We start from the raw sequence: 23498 nt of genomic DNA, 5'->3' as shown, positions 1-23498 counted from the left end.
CCACTCTAGAAATCTCAGAATGGCCACAGCCTGGGAATTCTAGCACTTGTGATCCAACATATCTGGAGGGATCCAAGTTGGCAAAGGTTGGGTAAAGGGATCATACACGGGAAAAGGTGGCGTTTTGTGAGTCCCAGGGTCCATGGAAAGGGCAGCCATCCTTGGCTCCCCCACCCCCCAAGGTTTAGGTGAGTTATCCTGCGGCAGAGCATACAGTACCTGGATCACCTGGTTGATAAGAACCAGTGAATAGTAACTGGGATTTTTAAGGATGGCTTTGGAAATCACTTCACAGTAATGAAACGCTTGTGCAGTGAGTCCCATCTCAGCCAGCCGGCAAGCGTAGATGAACTTGAAAACCTGGAAACACAAGAAGATTCTGATTCATACAGACCCAGGACTGGACTTGGCCAGAACAAAGGCTAACTCTGATTACACTTCACTTCCATTTAATTAACGTTAATTACTACATTTACTCCTTTGTCATATATTTAATAATTTTCCTCTTCTGTCACACTAAAAATTAGAAGTTTATACAAAAAAAATATGGAGCACCCAGGGGTTCATATCAAAGGTTTTGGGGGGGCCACAAGTGGTCTGAGAGCTCCAAGCAGGGGATCTCTGTTTCACAGCAAAATAAAAGCAGCTGCATTGTTAAAGAGTTGTGCACCTTTCTAAACAGGGCCCATACAGGTAGTCCTCGCTAACGACCACAATAAGGACCAGAAAACTCATTGTTAAGTAGGGTGGTTGTTAAGCAAGTCGTACCTGATTTTACGACCTGTTTGCAGCGGTCATTAAGCGAATCACGTGGTTGTTAAGCGAATCACGCAGTTCTCCACTGATTTTGCTTGCCAGAAGCTGGCTGGGAGGGTTGCAAATAGTGATCATGTGACACCAGGACGCTGCAACTGTCATAAGTGCAAGCTTGCCATGCGCCCGGATTGAGATCACATGAGCACAGGGGTGCTGTGACAGTTGTAAGTGCAAGGACTGGTTGTAAGTCCCTTTGTTCAGCACCCTTGTAACTTCGAACGGTCACTAAACGGGTTGTTAAGTGAGGACTACCGGTAGTCTGCCGGAAAGTTCCCCAAGCCAGTTGTACTTTGCACATGGTCCTGATGTTGCAGAGACCTCACCTGTGACATTTCCTGCTGTCTGCAGCTCTACCCGGAACCTTCTTGGATTGCCACTGCTGTTCTTCCCCTCCCTTGCTTTCTGCATTGACAGCACAAGGCATGGACACGGAGGAGAACACACCAGCCCTCACCCCAGCACAAACGCTGCTCAGGAGCTCCCTTGAGCCATGCGCCACATTGTGCTCAGCCCCAACAGGCCGGGGAGGGCAAGGGGCTCCTGATCTGCAGCCACCAATCCATGCACCAGATTTCCAACACGGACTAGAAGCAGCTTGGGAAGGCAACGAAGTTTACAACTAACCCAAGCATCGCTGTGGTTCGCAAGAAATGAAGTGCAGTGGCGAGCCAAGCAATGTTACAAAGAGATATACCAACCTGGAAGTTGGGCAGAGAGCAGGGCTGTGTCCCCAGGGACTGGGCATATTCATAGGCTTCTGTCCGCTGAATAGCCTCACTGCTGGCAAACTTCATAAAAGGCAAGCTAAGAGAAGAAACAGAAATGCCTCATTCTTCAATGAGCCAAAGCAGCTTCTGAAGTTCAGCATCGCTGTCAACAGCGAGTCTGGCCCAAGGGCCACTCAGAAGGCGGAAGCGGGGGAGCTCTGTCCCTTCAAAGGGCCATAAAGCCAAGGACCGGGTGGGAGAGCAAGTGACCATCCTTCATAAGCCTAGAACAGGTCCTGGGATCATTTGCTGGAATTCCTACTTGACAGAATAAAACTATGCGCGCTGAAGGCTTGGCAAGCCACAATGAAATGTTTCCTCTTTTACCTGCCAATCAACACAGCTGTTTTCGGTGCGCAAGCCTCTCTACGGAGCAGTAGAAGAGAGCGCCCCTGAGCTGCACCAAGTCCTCCACATCTCCGCTATGCAAGCAAGGCTGCGCGACCACAATGGCCTGAGCTGCAAAAGACGCTGCAGGGGCGTGTGGAGAGGCAGCAATGCACGGAGAAGGTGGCAAACCCGGCTCCCCTGGAGGAGAACTAGAGTCCCAATTCTGTAGTGGAGGAGGCGGGAGGCAACCTAGGCAGCAGCTGAACCCCGAGGGAGAAAACCGGAAGGCGTCCCCCGCACCTGTGGTTTGCGCCGATCAGCACCAGCTTGGTGGTCTTCTTTGTGTAGACCCCAAAGCCAACTTGAGCCATCAGGTAGCAGAAGTGAGCGGCATCCAAGAGGCCTTTGGAAGCTGCAACCAAAGACAAACGAGGCATCCTCTGAGGAAGGAGGATCCCACTGGGAGCATCCCTGATCCAGTCTAGGGATTTACAGCCTCAAAGGCCTGATTCAGGTAGGACCACCAAGGTGCGGAGGATGGTCTATGAATCAAACAGCTGATCTTCCCAATACCCACCATGGCAGCTATCCTGGTTTAAGCATTGACCAGGGAGACAATTGGGATTTGACCGTCTCCCAGGAACAGGTGGGAAATCTCAGGTTTCCTCCCGTTTAGGGTCACCTTCCTTACTAAAAAATGCTAATTCTCATTCCAGATTTGCACCCAGACTGCATATCGGGCATCCTTAGTTTTGCTGGTCCCATCTTTTTGGAGTAACTGCCTCTTCTGAATTGTAGATGGTAACTTTTTATACATACATATATAACATATTGTAAATAAGTAGACTTATGGAGAAATCCCATAAGGTTAAGGATATTAATGTTACATTGAAGTATAATCCAAAACTCTAGAATCTGATTGTCTTTGAGACATTATAGTTGGGGGGGTTGCTAAAATAATTATTCTGAGAAATTGGAAAAGTGATAGTATTCCAAAAATCAAGACTCATATTTTGGAAATGTCTAATTTATCTGTTTTCAAAAAGGCATTTTTTGTTAAAAAAAGAGGGGCTTGAGCCCGGGCCAAAAAAATAACTTCAGAAAATGACAGGCCTCTCCCTAGTTCTCATGAAGATAAAGGGATTGGGGGGGCTGGGAGCACTTTCAGACTTGCAAAGATTCTGTTACTATGCTGTTGCAATAAAAGTAGTCCTGACCTATATGGGGTGGGTTTTTCAGTCTGGTCTACCTTGTTGGGCTGACAATTTTTCCCCACTAATCAGAAAATGAAGCAATATGTTTCTCTTTGAATCAAATTTCATGATGTTTTACAACCACGGAGTAGTAGTATCATTTTATTTTTTCTTCTTCTTCTACTTGATAATAATACAGCATTATAAAGATTTTCTGTAAACCAGTGGCTTCTATACATCTAATATACAAGTGAAATCTTTACATGCTTAGTATTGCCTTTAATTTTTATTAGTATGGCTTTTTGTATTTATTCGTTGTATTTTGTATTTCTTTGTATTTAATTCTTTGACCATCTTTTGTATTTTTATTTTTTCCCCTCATCTTGTTATAAAATATAATAAACTGGATAAAATGATTAAAAAACCTATATGGCTCACCTTCCGATATTTATCACCTAAGGGCAGTTGCATGATCCTTGCTAAGCACAGGCTTTGGTTACATTGGCGGTAGGTGGGAGATCGTTCAGTTGCTAGAATTCCTGTCACCCCACCTCAGTAACCCTTGCTAAGAGATCCTGCCTACTGTGGCCATAAGGCCTTCATAAATTCAGCTACTGAAGTCCCTCTACTCCAGAAGACAGATTAACTGCCACCCATCCAGCCCCCACTGCCTCGCAGGATTACCCAGTGTGTCACCCATGGTGATGATCGTCCTTGACTCCACGTCCATGTTATTGGTCAAGTTGGACAGGACCATTGCCAGGTGAGGCCTCCAGTCTCCCCACTTCTCATCTCCACAACACTAGAGAAAGAGGGGAGAGGCTGATGCCATGAGACATGAAAGATGGAGGAGGGAGCAAGAATGGCAAATTCACAAGCACTGGAGCGCACCAGGCTGGAGTGGGGTGGGGGGGCGGGGACAAAGACTGTGCGTCCCAGCCAGAACGTGCCCAGAAGAGCTGAAAAGTCCTAAACAAATGCTGTCTTTGCATACTGAGACAATCAATCCCAGAATTCCCAGGCAGCAAGGAAGCTGTAATCCCAACCCTTGGAAGCCAGCAGATTGGGGACCCCCAAGTTAGAAACTGCACCTTGGTGAAGAAGGTGGGCCTTAAGACTGCCCACTCTCAGAACGTACCGTAGAGGCTGCTGGCATTCTACCAGACATCAGCTGGTAAACTGTCTGCAGCGGATCATTTATCGGGAGACTGTTGGCGAATCTAGAAAGAAAAGAGCACGAGGAATAGCTATAAACATTCTGAGGAGGAAAACTGCATCGCTTCCCCTTTAGAGAGATCACGCAATTGTCCCGTAACATCCCAAAGCCAGTAAACAGATTGTTGCACCGGCCTCCTGACCAAACAGGACAAAAGGGGCTTCTGTACTTTGGTCCCATCTCCTGATTCAGAGGCACAAAGAGGTATCTCCTACCTGGTCATCACTCTGGCGTGCGTCCTGCTATCCATTTTGCTGGCCAGCAACAAGGCGTGGCCCCAAAGCCCGTGCTTCATGGCTGATTCCAGAGCATCCTATTGGAAAAGAATCCAGAGAACCAGTTAAGCTGGATATAAAACTTTTTTTTTCTTCTTGCATCCCTACTTCTCTCCTTAGCAAGAGCCAACGTACACCAAGGAAGAAAGCCCAAGGAAACGAACCTTTTTGCGACCATAAAGCAGCAGCTCTCGGAAGCGTTCGGTCTCCTTCTCGAGGCTGTCGATGGTGGCAATGAGACTGTCTGTCAGGAAAGACAGCTGGGCTTCCCCAGACTCTTCCGCCACCTGCTCCACAGCCTCGTTGGTGAAGTCGATCAAGTTGGCTTCGTTGGGCGACTTCCCAGGCAGCCACACCGTCTTATGGTCCTGCAGCAGAAGCTCAGCAATATCCGTGCCCACCACTGTCTACAAATAAAAAGGAGGCTCTTAAAAACAGGGCGAGGGTATCAAAACTACAAGTGAAAGAGGTGCAAACAGCCTGTACGGCCCCCTCCTAAAGTATCTCGTTGCTCTCTCCCTAGATGGCGGGCGGGGGGTTGGGGGGAGGAGATTTAGGGAGGGCCTGCTTTGGCCCTGCAACCCCACCGGGCGCCAAACCAGGAAGCGGTGGCTCATTGGCATGGCTTCTACCGCAGTCATCCAGTGGGAGTTTAGTTTTAGGATGGAAACTCCATCCCCACTAAAGACTAAGTCCAGGTGCTACCCTGAGTAGTGGAAAGAGACGACATACGCCTGTCATCAACAACAACAACAGTAAAAGAAGAGGGTTAATATACAGGGTTTCCAGCCTACAGGATTGTTCTGCTCAATCAGCAACTTGCTAAACATAAAAAGAAGTCCAGGACATTTTAGCCCCAACCCTGTGCTGCCCCACATAATTGAGAAGAAACACAGAGCTGCAGAAAACACCTTGTGTTCAAAGTGACTCATGCTAACAAAACTCTGGGGCAGAAGGCAAGGGATGATTCAAAGCTTTTTGGCAACACAACAATGAAGCCAAAGGCATCTCCTTTTCTTCCCCAAACCTCCCCAGAGCAAAGCTCCCATTCACTTCAGCGGGACTCTTCCTGAAAATGCCCCAGTGAACTGCGCCCCTCCTTCAAGCTACTCTGACGAGCAATATACTAATATTAGGAGCAAGATTATTTTCTTGAAAATAGAAGATGAACCAGTGAATATCAGGTCTGGCTGCTGAGACATCTAGTTCAAAGTGCGCACACGGAGTCATTTCTAGCCCAGTGAGATGCTGGAGGCCACAGGCAAAATTTGCCCAGTCTTTTTCTATCCCTCTGTCCCTTCTCAGTTGCACAAACCAGCTTGAGGAGGTGAGAAGAACTGTTCATAATCAACAAGGGATGAATTTACTGCAGATTGGCTGTGGAAAATGAGTTCTTGACCATAAGCCTTTTATTTTGGGTTCATAAAGTTAGCTGCTTAGAAGATCACCCAGAAGGCTATTAGCTTACAGGCCAAACAACATTCAGACATTGGCCAAGGCAGAGTGTACAACCAGGCTCAGGATAAATAATGAATTAATTAAATAAGCATGGATTAATTAAATCACATCAATTAAACACATCAGCACGATTATTCTCCCATTTTCCTTACTGGCAAATTAAAAACATTAAGATTGGTGGCATTTTTTGGAGATGCTCAGGGGAGACCCCCAGGGCTTCTATGTAAGGCTCATCTAAGGCACTAAACTCCTCTAAACATCCTCTGTTGAGGCTCATGTTGCTAAATCCAGCCATTGCTCAGCTACTCCTTCTCTTCTGTCAATTTGGAACTGCTAAGCTTTGAGATAACCAGTGTGAAAGTCTGAAAAGTGGGACTGGAGAATTGGTCTACACAAGATTCAGAAGGGAAGAAGGAAGGTCAGAGCACATACCCCATTTTGCCTGCACAGGAGAACAACAAAGTCCCAGAGAAGCCGAGCAGATTCCTTGTCAATCAGGGCGTCGTTCTGAGAGCAGCGGGTGGCTTTGTTCTGGGCAAAATTAATGACATCCACTTTATGGGTATCATCTCTACAAGAGGAAGAGAAGGCCATGTTTAGATGGTTTGGATCACAAGGAGAGATGCAGGCAGCATCTCTCAACACAGCAGCCATACCCCAAGAATGACAGTGAGCTAAGCCTGCAACTCTTGTGTCACGCTAATCCACAAGGTGGCTTGTCTGGCTTGGAAACCCAGCCCCTGCAGTTTGCAAACAATGATGTGACTAGCATTGAGTGAATTAAAACCATTCATGGCTTCGTATGTTTGAATCCAGCCAATAAATGCTTGTCTGGAGGTCGCTTTAATTCTGGTTTATGCTACTTGGGGTGACACTGCTCACAGCACTACTATCTTCCATCAGGGGCTTCCTCCAGTGCACTTGAATGCAACATGCACTTTTCTTTGCAATCTCTGTGCACAAAACATTTGGCTGCCCCTCAGGAGATGTGATTACCCAGTGCTCTCACTTCTTCACTTTCAGTATTAATATTATAATCATTCACCACAGTTGCAATATTGTAAGGACAACCAAAAAGTGTAGATAAGGGAAGACAATGTCCCAAGGATAAAATCAGTTTGGGGTGTCGGAAACAAAAGCTGCCCCACGTTTCTCCTTTCTTTGAATATTACCAAGAGTCAAAGTTGTCATCTGTGAACTGCACTGATAGGCACACTTTAAAAGCCAGAACATCTTAAAGCCTGGCGAACTTACTTGGTGAGAGGCCCAGGGAAAGCTCTCATCTCCTCTTGCTCTGAAGAGTGTTGCATGATCATCTGTGAGAAGACAAGAATCACAAATAGGGCCTGTGACAATTCCTCCTCCCTGGGCAGGATGCTGTCGTGAAGGTCAACCCTGCAGATCTCACCTTCACGATCCATGAGTCTGATACGGACCACCCTATACTTAATGTCTGAATACAAATGGCAAGTAACTGTGAACTTGAAAACATTCTGTAGAAAGTCAGGAAGACGACCTCGATGAAGATGTGCAGGAACTTTTGCCTGGGCAAAAGAGGCTGAAGCACTTTTTAAGTGCTGAGAAATGAGATAATATTTGGAAGCGGCTCAGGCAGGCCCTCCTTGATTCCCCGAAGTGTAAGAAGGGGAAGAGGTCCACCACAATCAGACTTGCAAGATCTTGTTATTGTAGCCCATCTCAATAAAAATAGTTTTAGCCTTCCTGTGGAGTTGATTTCCTGATTTGGTCTACCTCATGGGGCTAACACATTCCCTGTTCTGGAAGAATAATTCCATTTTAGGGATGTGCAAAACGTTTTGCATGAAAGCTATTCTGAATTCAGAGCCACTGTTTGGAGCGCAAAATGGGCTGCTTCACGCAGTTGGGAAGTGTTTTGTGCTTGAAGCGCTTCAAATGCTCACTGGGGCTGGGGTTATGTGTGCATTCAAAGTCTGTTACTCCAAATTCAAACGGTTTGATTTAAAAACCAAGGCACAGAAGGAGTGAGTCTTGACTTTTTGGAGGGAAGTGGCAATTCCTACTCAATGGAGAGGAACTGAAGGTGCTAAAATCGTGCCCTGTTTTGGCTCTGGCAGCTTTTCAAGTCTGGCAGCAAGAACAATTTGTCTGTTTCAGTGCTTCAAGCGTCGAAAGCACTTGCTCTGGGAAACCTCTTCAGGTGAAACCCAACAGCCTTTACCTTGTGACGACAAAGCCTGAGCTGGAAAAAGCAGCCCACCCTGAGCTTGCCCGTTTTCCCCACTCACCTCCATGCTGTGGATCTCGACCAAGGCTGGCTGGCCTTCGGAGGGCAGGTTGGGTAGCACTTTTATCAGGTAACCCCCAGGCCCAAATTTTGCACACACGTGTGTTACCGAAAATTTCTCAGGGGTCAACGGTCTGGAAGGGACTACAGCCGAGAAAGAAACAGAGAGGCAGAATTTTAAAAAGCAGACAGAAGCATTACCATGCAGTTTTGGTTGGCCTAGTGTTAATCTCCCCAAACTCTGGGACCTAGAAGGACAAGAGAGCAAACTTCGCTACTGGAGCATCAAGCCTTCACCCCCATTCTAGCACAGATTCCCAGCATGTTTACATTTTTGCTTTCACCTCTTGCCGAAGAAACTAAGATTTCACTACAGTTTAGCAAAACTGTTCAAGTGAATTTCTCTTCAAATCCCAAGGAGAAAGAGAGAATTCAGGGGACAATTCCCCTAGAGACGTCATACTGTTAGGGGCACCTGCACGCTGAACCCATAGGAAGCTTTTCAAGAATCAGAGAAAAGCCCTTCCACATTCATCCAATACACCAGGGATACAGTACTGTGTAACCTTTAGGAGGCGAAGTGCAAGGTCAGGTAAAATTACTACCCCCTCTAGCATTACTACAGTATTGTAAAAAAATACCTTGTTCTACACCTGCCCAAGGAGTTTGGGCTAAGGGATTATAATCGTTCAAAGGTGGCTGGTTGACGTAGTATCCCCCAGAGGAATAGTCTGCATGGAGCGAGACTGGCTGATGGTCAGCATCGTAGGCATTGATGGTCAAGTCGTGATTGCTTCGATACCTCTGGCTCTAGAACAGACACAGGAGGACATGTAGGAGTCAAGGAAACAGCAGCAGCACAGGGGCCTGGCAAAACAGGAGCATCATCAGTCTAGATGCTGTATTGAACCTCAAGGCCAGAAGACCCCCCGATTTGGCAGCTGGATCACACTTCACAGCCTTCAGATGGAATGCAAGAAAAAGATCCTCCTGCTCATCAGTTATCTGCCATGTAAACTGTCTTAATGGTATTTGGCAACCAGATCAGCCTCCTGCAAGGCTCCAGAGCAACACACAGGGGGCAACACAGATGCTGTTATTTGCAAACAGCTCTTGACTTCCAGTGCTGTTTAGAAGATACTCTTTTATCAAAGAACACTCCACAATGTCACAGACAGACTGGGAGGCCTCATTCCTATCCCGCTAACTGAACCCAAAACATTCCAGCATATAAAACTCTTTCTCTGGCAGGGAATTCCCAAGTTTAATCGAACACATTTAGAAGAAACCAGGCTGGTGTGGACAGCTTCTGATCAAGAATTGGACTAGATATATTCGATCACAGATAACTCAAGAAAACAGGGGAATACTTTAATTTCCAAGGGTCCAAATTCAAAGACTTCAAGGAAACCTCTGAACCGCAAAAGCAAGCTCAGGTGAAGCTGCTTAAAGAGATTCTCCTCATGGTGATAAGCAATTGGGACATTTGACGCCAATAGAAGCATGAACCCACAATGATTTGGAGGAGAAAAAAATGCCCCAGCTAGACACAGCAGACACCGTAGGAAGGAGGCCACGTGGAATTTGGACTCGTGGCTCCTCAGCACTTCCAAGGCCTCCTTACTTGCTGAGAACGGGAGCTGAAGCTGCTCTGGCGGCTGCGGAGGCTGTGGGAGCTGTGCAGACTGTGTCCCGAATGCTCACTGTGGACACTGCGCCAGTCACTGTCGTCCCCATACGGGTCCCTGCGCGGCTCCAAGTCTTCATCAAAGCTGCTGACAAAACGAGGGTCGTATCGCCAGTGATCTTCATACCGGTCATGGCTGCAGGGAGGGAGAAAGGACCCAGCAACACAAGAGTTACTTCGCACATCGGTAAAGCGTCTAGCAGCAGTTACCCAAACAATTGACATTGTAGGGGGAGAACCATGTTAGTTTGCACAAGAGAATGAAGGGATACGAGTTTGACATCAAGTCTCAAAACAAGGGCATTTCAGGCTCCCAGGGCCCTCCGTGGCAGACCTCACTGCGAGCACTTCCTTGGATTAACTGTTTCCAGTCCAAACGCCCAGGAGGGAAGTCTGGCAGGCTGTAAAGTAGGGCTTGTGCCCCACAAAGTCCAGCAATTAAAACAGTATCAAAGCTTAATTTTACACTGCCTCTGTGAAGGACTCGGAAGTGCTAAGGAGCCACGAGTCCAAATTCCATGTGGCCTCCTTCCTATGGTCCCTGCTGTGCTTAGCTGGGGCCTTTTTTACACTGCCCCATGTCCTCAGTGCAAAGGGTTCACACTGTGTGCTTTGCTCTGCTCAAGCACAGTGCCCAAAATGTGGTCCAGAATTTCTTTGGGGTCAACTGGGCCTGTCAACAAATGTCTCCATCCCCGAATCAGTTTGGAGCCCAGAGGTACCAAATAACCACAAACCTGTTTCCTTGTGGATAGGGTTCTTTCTTTGTGTAAAGGCTGGGATCCGTGTTGTACCAATACCTCTGGTCATACAGCCGAGGATCTCGGAACTTGGCATCATAGGTTGATGGGTAACGATCTTAAACGGAAGAGTGGGACAATCGGTCATTGTAGAGGCTCTGCATCCTTACCAAAGCAGCATCCGCCACTCGCCAGCCATCCTACTGTACAGTGTAGCAGGGTGATAAGCCTTGGTTTCACTACAGTTGGCTCAACAAACCATCTTTGGCTAGTGTTTCATATAGCAGATGGGGATTCCAATGTGGTACTCAGGTCCTTTCCCCACCTCCCCCAACAGACCTTTAAAACATTTGTTGAATTAAAACACAGGGAAGGTTATATTCTGCAAAGCAAAGCACCAGCTGCCAACTTTAGGCTGAACGTGTTTTCAAATTCCAAATGTGCCCATCAGCCCCAAAAGGTTTATACACCACATAATTCACATACAGATAGTCCTCACTTAACAAACATTCGTTTAGCGACCATTCAAAGTTACAACGGTGCCGAACAAAGGGACTTACAACTGGTCCTTGCACTTACAACCATCGTAGCAGCCCCGCAATCACGAAATTGCAATCCGGGCGCTTGGCAACCAGCTTGCACTTACGACACGTCCCTGGGTCACGTGATCGCTATTTACGACCTTCCCAGCTGCCTTCTGGCAAGCAAAATCAATGGGGAACCACGTGATTTGCTTAATGACTGTGTGATTCACTTAGCAGCCACAGTGATTCACCTACTGACCACTGCAAAAAAGGTCGTAAAATCAGGTGCAACTTGCTTAACAACCACCCCACTTAGCAACAAATTTTCCGGTCCCTATTGGGGTCATTAAGTGAGGACTACCTGTATTATGCTAAGCAAACCCAACCAAACCACCTTGTAACTTTGTGAATCCAGCCCATGTGTGAGAAAGCTGTAGATCCAAGAGATCATTTTGGCTACGCAGAGAGTAATATCTGAAGACTGACAAGGTCAGCGTTAACAGATAGATCTTGCACTCCTAGAGATAGTCTCCGTTTCTTTAGCTGAAAAACTGCACATTTCAGGTGAACTGATTTTTATCATGTTTTAACTGGACAGTCACATTCGCCATCTTGACTTCCCCTATGGATGACTGGGGTGCGAAGCCTTAGTAAAGATGTCAGGCTCAGTTGTTCCCCTGTGGCATGGAGAAGTGTCACTCTGGATCTATGGGGTTCAGAGTCCTGTCTTCTGGGAGCGGAGGGGAACATGTTATCCTCAAGTCATCCTGCTGAACTACAACTCCCAGAAACCTTGACATAACCGGAGATGCTTGGTGTCCTTAACTGAGCAAGATTTAGTCACAGGTTCCTCAAACCATCTTACTGCTTTACAATATGGCTGCTTCAAAAGCCTGCAGCTAGCCTGTATCTCCTCTCAGTTAGCAGGATTTAAATCAGGATGGCCAAGAGTGAACTGGCATCTTTTTATCTGCAAACACATGCTGTCTCTGTCCCTGAAATGGCTTGCTCAATCTTTTAATGTCTTTAAATAGCCTTTAAGGAGATGAGAGAAAGAGAAAATATCATGCTACTTCTACCATGGGAGTTTCATATATTAAAATTGGCATATTTTGTTGGAGGAGCGTAACCCCTACCTCCATTATCATATGGATTTCTGTAATAGTCTCCATAGTAGCCATTCCATCCACTCTTGGTAGTGTAATAGTCATCGGGATAACTTTGTCTGGAGGGGGAGGCGGGAAACAAGACAACAGATTAAGATTTAAATTCTGAAGTCATAAAGCCAGCAACACAAACAGATGTTTAGCACCACTGAAAAGTACAGTGGGGCTTCTTACAGCTGAAACGCATCAACTAGTTGTTTCTTGAAAAATGCCAGACTCCCCCAACCCCAATTCTGTTATTTTCTTCCCAGAGATCAGGAACTTTGCATGAGCCGTGTATAAATATCAACTCATAGAGAGCCAATGCAATGTAATTTAGGGTGCCTGACAAAGAACTAGGGACCTTCTGTTCAGATCCTACAGACACCCCTGGAGAAAAGGCAGGATATAAATGCGATCAATTAAATATAGACTCAATACATTTCTAGATCTCATGCTTGCTAGGGCTAACCTTTAGGTAACTTGTAACCAAAATTTCAGCACGAAGGAGAAAGACCAGCCTATTTAGAATCCAGCCCTTTCTATAGTCTTGTAAAGCAGCGTTCCTCAACCTCGGCCGTTTGAAGAAGTGTGGACTTCAACTCCCAGAATTCCCCAGCCAGCATGGCTGGCTGGGGAATTCTGGGAGTTGAAGTCCACACATCTTCAAGTGGCCGAGGTTGAGGAACACTGTTCTAAAGCATCTAGCTTCACAAGGTATTGCACAAATGAAGGGGTACTAACAGTACTCCATTGAATGCAAGGAGAAAAGGATCTTGAGCCATATTGCAGCCAGCAATGTGTCAGGTAGGCCAAATTTAAGCAGAGCCACCAGAAAACTGATAAACTATCTTTGATGAAAGAGCAGGGGGGAGGCACTAATGTGCCCTAAGAGAAAGGGAGGAATCCCAAGGGCCAGTAAAGGTATCTTTATTTGGCCCAGGTTTTGGAAAATATATTCCTTTTTCAAGGACTCTTCTGGAATGTCTGTGAACTGACTGGTCCTTGAAAAAGGAATACATTTTCCAAAGCAAGCCAGATAAAAACATTTATATTAGCATTCACGGCTCCTCCCTCCCTCTTTTGCAAAATATCTTTGAGAAAGAAGACGCATGCGTCACCACGGGATATCGGCATACCTTGACAATGGCCTCTCTGAAGTGTGGCTCGCTCTGGAACTGGGGCGCTCAGGCTCGGAGTACCAGTAATTCCCAGGATCTCGAGAGGCAGCAGTGTTGTCGTACTGACCGTAGGACGAGTTGTACTGGCCATACAAATCCTCCAAGAAACAAGAAAGGTTACATTACTCAGGAACACCTTCAAGAGTCTAGCCCAGTGTGCATGGCTGGCTGGGGAATTCTGGGAGTTGAAGTCTATACATCTTAGACTTGCCAAAGTTGAGCAACTTGCCAGACTTTGGTCACCCTCCTTTCCCAGCTGATGCGATTCCAAGTTAACTAAGGGTCAAAGGCTATATAAATTGAATAAATAAATAAATAAACAAACAATAAAGAAGGCAAAAGCAAAATTCTAGGTGACCTCAATAGTTACAGAAGTGGGCAGAAAAAAACCAGAGATGAAACTGCAACATTTAAATGATCATAAGCTGATTTATAAATAACCTGGCTGCTGATCCCAGCTGCCAAAAGACAAATACAATTTCAGGCCCCTTCAAGAGGCACCCTGAAGCACCTCAGACTCAAAGGCAGCGCAGGACCGGAATTCTCTGGGTTTTTTGGGAGAACCAGGTTTCCCTGACCATCTGCCCTCCAGATGGGTTGGATTATCGCTTTCTTACACCTCTGGAGGAGGCCGTATCAGAGGAGGCTGCAGAAGAAGGAAGGCCTCCTCCTCTCTGACCAATGATTCTGACCTTTAGTAAAAATCCCTAGTCCACAAAATGGCATCTACAATTGCTCCAGGTAGGAAGGGTTTCCACTGAACAAATCCCACTGGGTGGGCATAACATCTTAAATCTCTGTCCACCCCACCCAGGATCCCCCCTACAGTCCCAGCTGAGGGCATCCTCCAGGAAAATGGCTGAACAGGAGCAGAGCACGTTTTACTCTACCTGGTAGTACAGCTGAGCAGCCCTAGGATCCACAGGAGGGTAGGGGTAGCTGTCATACGGGTGCCGGTAGTAGTAGTAGGAGTTGGGTGGCAGGCCATAGGGGTGCTGGGGGTTCTGTGAAGACGACGGATACTGCTGCTCTTGGCGTGAAGGGGGACGAGCGGGTTGGCCACCACTTGCAGCTGTTGATCCAGGGGGAAGGCCAACACCAGGGGCGATGCTGGGACCCTGCCGGAAGTCAGCGCTGGCCTGAGGGTGGTTGGCCGGTGGCAGGGCTGAACTCCCTTCCAAGGGACCGCTGGGGCCAGGCTTTGGACTCAGCACCTGAGCAAGATTGTTTCCAGGAGGCATCTGGAGGTTGGGAGGAGCGGAAGAGTGCCAAGAAGCCGCTGGGGGTGAGGCTGCGGCAGCGGCGGCTGGCACTGCCTGCGCCAAGGGCGTGCCTTGATCTGAGGGCACCACAGGCTCCACGTCCTTTGTTACCTGCTGATAGAACTGCTGCGGGCCACGAGCCCGGGGCTCCCCAGGGCCAGCAAGTCCGGGGGGCAGAGGAAACATCTGGCTGCCCAAAAGTGGCTGGCTGAGTCCTTGAGGAACAACTCCTGCCCTGCTTTGCTCCTGAGACTTTGCTCCTGCAAAATCCAGAGTTTGGGAAAACTCTTGGCTATCTGAAGCATTCTGAGACCGACCAGGAAGGCTGCTGTTGGACCCTGCAGTGGAAATCACGGCGCTGATGCGGGAGAGAGAAATGCTGGCCTCAGGTTTGGCCACACTTTCCAAAGGCAGCCCTTCTGCAGCGGGGGGCTGCGGGCCTTCTGTAGTCAAGCTGAGTGGGGCGTGGGAAACGGACTGAGTCAGTGATTGTGGGGCAGTGGTTTCAGCAGTGCTAAGCGGGCTGTGGAAGAAACTGCTATTCGAGTGAACTAAAACACTAGGCAGGTTTTCGCCAGACAAGCTGTTCTTCCCACTAGTACCCAGATCCTTTGCCGAATGGTTCTTCCCAGGCTGGCCCAGCTGACTGGCAAGAGAGGGAACCGTGGGCTGGGCCAGCAAGACTGGCTTGTTCTGCAGCGTCTCCGTCGGGGGGGAGGAGAGGAGGCTGGCATAGCCCAAACTTCCCTGAGAGCAAAGGACGTCTTCGTCCCCCAGTTTGGGAGGGTTTTCCAGATTTTCAGATGGGAGGCTTCCAGCCTGAGATCCTGGCTTGCTCTGCAATGCTTCCTCCGGGGGCTGAACCACCTGAGCAGATTGTTTGGCTGGGACGTACACCGCAGGAGCGGCCGGGGCAAGGAGCACGTTGCCCCCAAAACTGGGCAATTCGTTGTGCGCCCAAAGGGTCGCGGCTGGGCTCTCACACTTCTTCACTGTTCCCTGAGCTCGGGTGGTCGGCCTCTTCTCAGGGGCCAGCTGTCCCTGCCCCATCCCTGGCCCACTGGCAGGCTGCCGGGGGCTTCCACTGCTGCCCACAAGGGGAAGAGGCAGGGGGTGGGCCGGGGGCAGGAAGAGCGTTTCCAGGTTGTCAGGAGGCTGCTCAAGATTCCCTGGGGAGGCCACGGAAACCGCAGGACTCCTTTTGATACTCCTTCGGTTTGGGCGATCCTCTCTCAGCTCGGCCACCATCTTTGCCTGATCAGCCTCTGTGGGCTTCACACCCAGGCCGTGGGCCCTCACGGGCTCAAAGGAGCTGTTGGCGCTGGTCTGGAACACTCCCGTGGGCTTCGGGGGGCTAGGCGTTGGTGCCTGAGAGAGGGGGCTGCGGTAATCCACGCCGGGCTCCTGCTCCCCCACATGTGCTCCAAGCGGAGAGGAGTCAATCTGCTTAAAGAAGCACCGAGAAGCCTCCTGCTCAGGCTTGCCGCTTTCCTGCTGAATGAACGTCCCCAGCTCTTGTGGCCGGGTAGCGCCAGGAGCGCTCCTGTGGCTCAGGTTGCTATAGTTAGAAGAGACACTGTCAGGCCGGACAGGCCGCGGGAACACGCTGGGGGCCTCTACATTGGGCCCTCCTTCGATATGGCTCCCAACGGGGTTCTTTGGAAGCAGCGGGGCCAGAGAGGCGTACCTGCTGGAATCCGAGGCTGCCCTCGGGGACGAACGGTGCTGTGATGATGGCTCCCTCGGCAAAACTTCCTGATTTTGAACGCACTCCTGGTTCTCAACGTTTTCGTACATTGTGCTGGCAGAACGGCTTCCTGCTTGCTGAACGAGGCTGGCTCTGTCCTCGCCAAGGAAGGGCGCCTTCTCGTTGGCCTGCTGAGCGGCTGCCGTTCTAAAGAAACGAGGGGTGTCTGCTTCCTTTGGTGCCACCTCTGCTGCCACAGCTGTATTAGCCTGGGCTGGCAAAAAAGGAGCCGGTGGCGCTTGGTGGGCGTGCAAAGGCTGGTAATACGTGTGACCCATCGTCTGCTGGAAAGCGTCTACGTCTGCTGTGGCAGCCCGGTCATTTTTTTCTGATGAAAGTATCTCTTCGTTTTCAGCTTCATCTCCCTTGAAGAACATCGAAATTGTCCCTGAATCTGCCTCGGGTGGGCACTGCCCACTTCCTGCCTCAGAAACCCCTGGGGCATGGCCAGAGGGGCTGTTTTCCTGAGAAGCGGGGTGGCCCGAGGGATAAGCTGCTTCCAGGGGCTGCAAGTAAAAGTGTTCTTGGGGGAGCTGGCCAGCCCATGGACTTGTGCCTCCTGGGCTCTGCCAAGCGCTACTGGGGGGGAGAGTCACACCGGATGCCTCGCCAAGCGTCAGTGGGGTCTGGGTGGCACTGGGAAGTGCAGGCTGCTGAGGCGGCGCTGGGTGGGGATCCAGCGGGGGGCCTGGCTGGGAAACAGCGACACTGGAATGTGCAGCACTAGCAAAGGCATTTCGGGACACAGGCTCTGGGTAAGGCAAATAAGCGGGGCTTTGGGGAGACATCCACTGAGGCACAGTCTGTTGAAGGGGGGGGAAGGCAGGCAACGGTATTGGGACCGCACCGGGGTTGCCTGGATTCCTACTCACATCAGCCCCACCTGACGGCCTGTCTGGGACAGAGACCAAAAGAGAATTTTCAGGGGCGATTCTCATGGACTGAGGCTGTTCTGCAGCGTGGTGTGGGCTGTGCTCGACATTTTGATGTGCTTCAGCGCTGTTGGTTGCCCCTTCGGGGAAAGATGGCAAGGAGGCTGTTGGAATGGAAAATGTGCTGCCGGCTCCCGACTGAGAGGCTGAGACTGATGTTAACGACGGAGCCGGTCCATGAGAAGGGACCCCGGAGGATAGATGAAGAGGAATGGAAGCAGCCGATGGAGGAAAAGCCATTGGGGAAGAGCCTTGTGCAAGTGCTGGATCTCCTTTGGGTGCACTGCTTAACGGGGAGGCCCGTGGGGCTTGTTTGCCAAAGGCAAAGGGGTCTGTCACAGGTTGCACAGGTCCAGCTGCTGCTGCTGCTGCAGAGGTGGGAGCGTTTCCTCGCCTACCATATGGGCCATTTCGCCAATGCATATTCCAGGAGGGAGCGAGAGGAGGAGGGCCTCCAACCCCTGCGGGGGCCGTCTGCGGAGGGGGCTGCATGATAAAAGTGGAGCCAAGTCACTTGCCACCTGAAGAGGACCAGCAGATGTAGCAATGCTGGCATAAGCTGGAATGAAGAAAACAAGACACATGGAATTACAGGTAGTCCTCGACCTACGACCATTCGTTCAGTGACCGTTTGAAGTTATGAGGGTGCTGAACAAACGATGGCTAGGACCAGTCCTCGGAGTTCCGGCCGTCCCAGCACCCCCATGATCATGCAATCACTGTTTGCAACCTTTCCTGGTGGCTTCCCCAGAAAGTCAATGGGGAAGCCAGCAGGGAAGGTCGCAAGTTGCTAGGCTAAGTCTCCCCCACCTGTGCATCCTCCCCCAGCCCCTGTGCTCGCACCACGCTGGCCACTTGTGCATCCCCGTACACCCTCCCCGACCCTCACTGGGCCTCCCTCATATCCCGTGCACCCTCCCTGACTGAGACCTCTCGCACCCCCTCCCTGACCCACACGGTGCCTCTTGCGCAGCCTCGCACCCCCTCCCCAACCCACGGAGCACCTCTCTTGCATCCCCTCGCACCTTTGCACACCCTCTCCAACTTGCATGGTGCCTCTCACACCCTCGCACCCCCTCAAACCTCCACAACCCACGTGGTGACTCTCACATACTCCTTCACACCCTCCCAACCTGTGGGGCACCTCTCATCCCTCCCTCAGCCAGCAGCAGCCACTTACTTGCCTGATGGCCTGAGACTTGCAACTTACTGCCAGCTTTCCCACCGGCTTTGGCTGTGGGTACCGGCAGAAAGTTGCCTTGCCTCATGACCGTGGGATTCAGTTAATGACAGCAAGTGGGACTGCAGGGATTGTCGCACTTTATGACTGCATCGCTTAGAGATGGAAATTCCAGTCCCAAGTGACATCGAAATTCAAGGACTATCTGTACACACTTGCCATTCCATAAGGAATATGAACTAAGTATTGCTGGAGATGAAATAAATGATTTTGGGGGGGAAAATCTGAACTACATAGAGTTTATAAAACACAATTTGAATATGCTAAGGATACTGGCTGACGTGGCAGAAATCTCTCAATTCCTATTCTCTTCTTAGGGCTGCATTTTACAACTGGCTTTCCTTCTTCAACCCAGCACGGCCTCTCTTTTCAGTTAATGAAACAATAACAGCGATAATGGATAAAGTTAGTACTACGTGCCAGAAGCAAGGCTTCTATCTTGATTTTCTAATCTTCAATTCTAGGCCCAGAAGGGATTCAGGCACCTGAGTAATCTTACCTACTTCCTTATCTGTCCACAATTTGTATTTTTTTGTTAAAAGCTTGCTCAGAGATGCTTTTTGTGGTATACCTTTTGATCGAGGGAATGGCACTTTCACTTAAGCTGCAGCACTTTCTAGTAGGGACCAACGGCCTCAGTCGGCTGCAGGCCTGATTTTTCCTCCATGTTCCATCAGACTAAGTGGCGGGGGGGGGGGGAGGGCAGCAGCGGGCAGGAAAGAACAGAAGCCTTCTCTGGGGTTTTGTATTACAACCACCTCTTGTCACCTGATTGAAATTGTCACCTGACTGTATTTCTTCCCAATACATTTGGTAAGCAAAACTTCAAAAGTAGGTCATGTTAATTTTGAATGCCTTTCATATACCTGAAAACCTTTGCCGGTATCCTAACCTGAAATATTTCTCTGGGACCAATTCAGAAAACCATGCTGAGCATGGCTTGGATGCTGTATTTGGAGAAAATCAAAGTTTTACTTTTTATAATATTTGTAAGTATTTTAAACCATCTCCACTCAATACTGTACATTCCAGTGCATTATTTAGATTTTTATATTAAAAAAACCTTAGGCAGTAAAATAAAACTAAACACAGATGCTGCTTACAGAGATTCAATCCAAGTTTAATTTCATCTTTAGTTTTAGATTTGAGTCGCATTATATTCATTGTACTTATCCAAGCTGATTTGTGATGGGTTCCTTTTAGGAACGTATCGTTCTATAAAATGAATGTGGCGGCTGGCGGGGAGAGAACGGTTTAGATTTTTGAGAGAAATCTCTAGAGAGAATGGACACATTTCTATCCATGACACGGATTTGCATCTGTTACTGTTGTCACTTAATTATTTTCAAATAATTTTATCTACAGGAATATCAAGGGATCTGGAAAGCAAGCAAACATTTTTGTGGGCAATCCACTGGGCTTCCCACTGAATTCTTCAGGATCAGAAGGAGTCAGTGGCACAGCCCCCCCCCAACCAGCCTTCCTCCCGGTGTGTTTTGGGGCTTCACTTCCCAGAATTCCCAAATGGTGGGATGTGAGGAAGTGAGCTAAGGGACCCACCTGAGCTCCAAACTAATTTGGTCCTCCTTACTATATGGCATTATGAAGGGGGGCCTGAAATCCCAAGGCATGGGAAGCAAAAAATACTCCCTGAGCTGAGACAAAATTGCTAATATCTGCTGAGACACAAGGGTCTGAGACTCCTCGAGCAGTGAAGTGTTCTAAGAAAGAGAGAAGTCTGTCACACTTTGTGATCTGTTGTGACTACATCACAAGCCATCTCTGTGATATTTTGGACAGCAAACATAAACGTGCAGGTCAGGGGGCTTCGGAGTGGGCTGGAAAACTGAACTCAAACACCAAGTTCACACACCATAAAGCGATATGCTTTGGTTCAGCAAGGTGTGTGAATCCCATCACTGCAACAAACTCAACAAATCACATTAAAGCACATTTTTGTTTAATACAATACATGTCCTCAGTCATGGAATTTTGTCACTGGCTCCTCAAAAACAGGAAAAGCATTTCAAGAGAAGCCCTGTAGGATCCTATCCTTTCCTCAACATTTTTACCTATGACTTAAAATGAAAGATTGAAGTAAACCTTATCAAATGTGAAAGTGACACAGAAAATGTTTATTTTGCTTTACAAACAAACAATTGCAAAAATGAAGTTTTGCATTGGAGTGAGGCAGGGAGGAGAAGAAACAAATCAAAAGCAGCAGTGTTGTATGAGAGCAGCAGGGAAGGAATAATACAGGCAGTCCTCAGCTTACGACCACAGTTGGGACCGGAATTTCTGTCGCTAAGCGATGTGATCATAAAGCAAGATGTCACATGACTGCATCACTTAGCAACCACAATCCCAGCAATTCCCCTTGCCATCATTAAGCAAATTTAACCGGTTGTTAGCCAAGGACCCGCTCCAATCTAAGCCATTCTGGGCTTGGTCCCTCCCAGCCCTGAACCTCAGTAAGGCTCCAACTCCTCCCACCTGCCTATCTCCCCCCACATCTCTGCCCTTCTGGCCATCCTACATCCTGCCTTGCAGTGTGGCAAGCAGCTCCAGAACCACATGACCCTGGGGCTGCAAGAAACCCCTGAGTCACAGCATAGCACAAAGCTGCAGCCGCCCCAGGAAGCATTTGTTCACCCAGTTGCCTTTTCTCCCAGTTCCCCCACCAACCTTTTGCATCCAGCCCCAGGGTTGAAGCAGAAGCACCTCACTGCCTTTTCTGTCTCCTTTTCAGACCCAGTTTCTCCAGTGAACTTTTCCTACATGTGGCTCCCTGAGCCTTTGGAAAGGGGCTTGCTTTTGCTGGCTTCACACAGAAGGGTAATAATAATACAGTGGTGCCTCTAGTTACGAACGCCCCTACTTACGAATTTTTCGAGATACGACCAGCTCCGGCCCCAAAAATTTACCTCGACTTGCGAACTCGCCTCGACTTACAAACTGGATCCGCGGCCATTTTCCGCCCGTGCCACGTGGTCCGCGGCCGTTTTTCTGCCCTGCTGCGTGGTCCGCGGCTGTTTTTCCGCCCCTGACGCATGGTCCGCGGACGCCGGAACGCATTAACGGTAATTACATTGAACCTTATGGGAAAATTTGCCTCGTGTTGCGACCAATTTGAGTTGCAACCAGAGTCATGGAACGGATTAAATTTGTAACTCGAGGTTCCACTGTAATAATAATAATAATAACAACAACAACAGCCCCTTTGTGCAAAGCCGGCAAAAGCAAGCCCCTTTGCAAGTGGTTTCTCCAGCGAATGATTCCTACACGTGGCTTCCTGAAGCAACCCCTGGCCCTTTCCCATTGGGGGAAACTGCTTCCTGCCTTCCCCATTGGGTGCTGCAATGGCTGTAACTTCGAGGACCGGTTGTAAGTCACTTTTTCAGCACTGTCATAATTTTGAATGGTCATTGAACAAATGGTTGTAAGTTGAGGATTACCTGTATCCCGAAGGCAGCAAAAAAGTGCCTGGGCTAATAGCTGATTACAAACTGAACATGAGTCAATTAAGGCTAATACAGTTTTAGCAAGTTCAAGCATTGTGTGCAGTCTTTGCTCCTCTACTTGAAGCAGGACTGGAATAGGCCAAGATAACAACGAAGGTACTCAGCCGTATGGAAAGCAAGTTCTTCAAGGAATGATTGAAAAAAATGGGTATATTCACTGGGGAAGAAAACTGAATGGAATGTGATAGCATTTTCCAAATATCTGAATAATTGTCACACAAAAAAGGCGGGTCATGCTACCTCTGAGAGAGATTATCACAGCAACTGCTAATTTGTTCCCCAAATTAAACTACAAACAGCTAAGATTTGGGTTATGGGAACTCTGATTTCTATCTGATTCCACCAACTGAGCCTTTTCAAATGTTGTTTCCGCTATCTGAAAGATGCTCTCTTTTAAGGGGAGCTCCTTACTTACTTCTTAATCTTTTGATTAAAGCTCTTTATTAGAAATTATTAATAATTATTTTATTGTTGGTGGTTTTACTGCTGGTGGTTATAAATGCTTCTAAAAAATTAATAAGAAGACAGTCTTATTCCCTCTTCTGCCCCAAATGGCAGGAACAGGTCTAACAAGCTTGTTACAAGAGAGTAGAGAAGTTATTGTTACATTTATAAGGAACTTTCGGTATTAGGCTTCATGTAATTTAAAAAGAAGAAGAAGAAAAGAAATCATAGGTTTACGATTTAAAGAAAAAGATTCAGGGTGGTGTTATATGATAAGAGACCCCAGAGGTAGCAGTTTTTAGAAACACTTTCAGCAACTCATCCAGCCTCATTCAGTCTGAACAAAAGCAGCTCTTCTCAATTTGCTGAGCGCGGTTTCTGTCTCAAACAAGACCAACTCAAATTCTTAAGTGAACATAAAATAATGTATCTCCATTCCCCAAGGAAATCTAATTACTAAACTAATCATCTGATTTGGGAGAACATCAGCCTAAGTAGGAGAAGGCCAAGAGAAACGAGCTCTACTCGAACATCCTGATATTTCAGACTCAACAACTGTACTTCATTATAGGATTGCACAACCTTCCAAATGTGACTTAGTCCCGGATTCCCAAACCTCTCAAGGCGTCTGTATCACCTCAAATCCTCCTCCGGTCTCATTCCCCTCTGACTGACGGTTATTCTTGCAGTTGTCTAAGTGCGCATAAACGCATCCTTCAGACCGCAGGATTAGGACAGAGCCTGGACGATACGC

The 23498-nt window shown here is 48.3% G+C and overlaps 1 protein-coding gene across 2 annotated transcripts in view; it reads right to left on the bottom strand.

Annotated features, from left to right (window-relative positions):
- Window positions 1-23498, bottom strand: part of SEC16A (SEC16 homolog A, endoplasmic reticulum export factor) — a 39543-nt gene that overhangs the window by 15237 nt on the left and 808 nt on the right. For both annotated transcript variants that reach the window (XM_088147214.1, XM_088147215.1), the window contains exons 2-17: window positions 14489-18098; window positions 13557-13696; window positions 12409-12497; window positions 10746-10866; window positions 9946-10144; window positions 8963-9131; window positions 8323-8465; window positions 7310-7371; window positions 6488-6626; window positions 4762-5004; window positions 4538-4635; window positions 4245-4326; window positions 3791-3908; window positions 2214-2325; window positions 1515-1620; window positions 220-360 (exon numbers count right to left, since the gene is read on the bottom strand). In XM_088147214.1, the coding sequence (XP_088003340.1) occupies window positions 220-360; window positions 1515-1620; window positions 2214-2325; window positions 3791-3908; window positions 4245-4326; window positions 4538-4635; window positions 4762-5004; window positions 6488-6626; window positions 7310-7371; window positions 8323-8465; window positions 8963-9131; window positions 9946-10144; window positions 10746-10866; window positions 12409-12497; window positions 13557-13696; window positions 14489-18031 (5505 nt within the window). In that variant the 5' untranslated portion in view covers window positions 18032-18098. The remainder of the gene's footprint in view (window positions 1-219; window positions 361-1514; window positions 1621-2213; window positions 2326-3790; window positions 3909-4244; window positions 4327-4537; window positions 4636-4761; window positions 5005-6487; window positions 6627-7309; window positions 7372-8322; window positions 8466-8962; window positions 9132-9945; window positions 10145-10745; window positions 10867-12408; window positions 12498-13556; window positions 13697-14488; window positions 18099-23498) is intronic.

The sequence above is a fragment of the Python bivittatus genome, unplaced genomic scaffold, assembly GCF_059951505.1.
Source record: "Python bivittatus isolate LINGU-HERP-01145 unplaced genomic scaffold, Pbiv_v1 ctg000160_np1212, whole genome shotgun sequence".
Classification (NCBI taxonomy): Eukaryota; Metazoa; Chordata; class Lepidosauria; order Squamata; family Pythonidae; genus Python; species Python bivittatus.
This window is presented reverse-complemented; position numbering and strand designations above follow the sequence as displayed.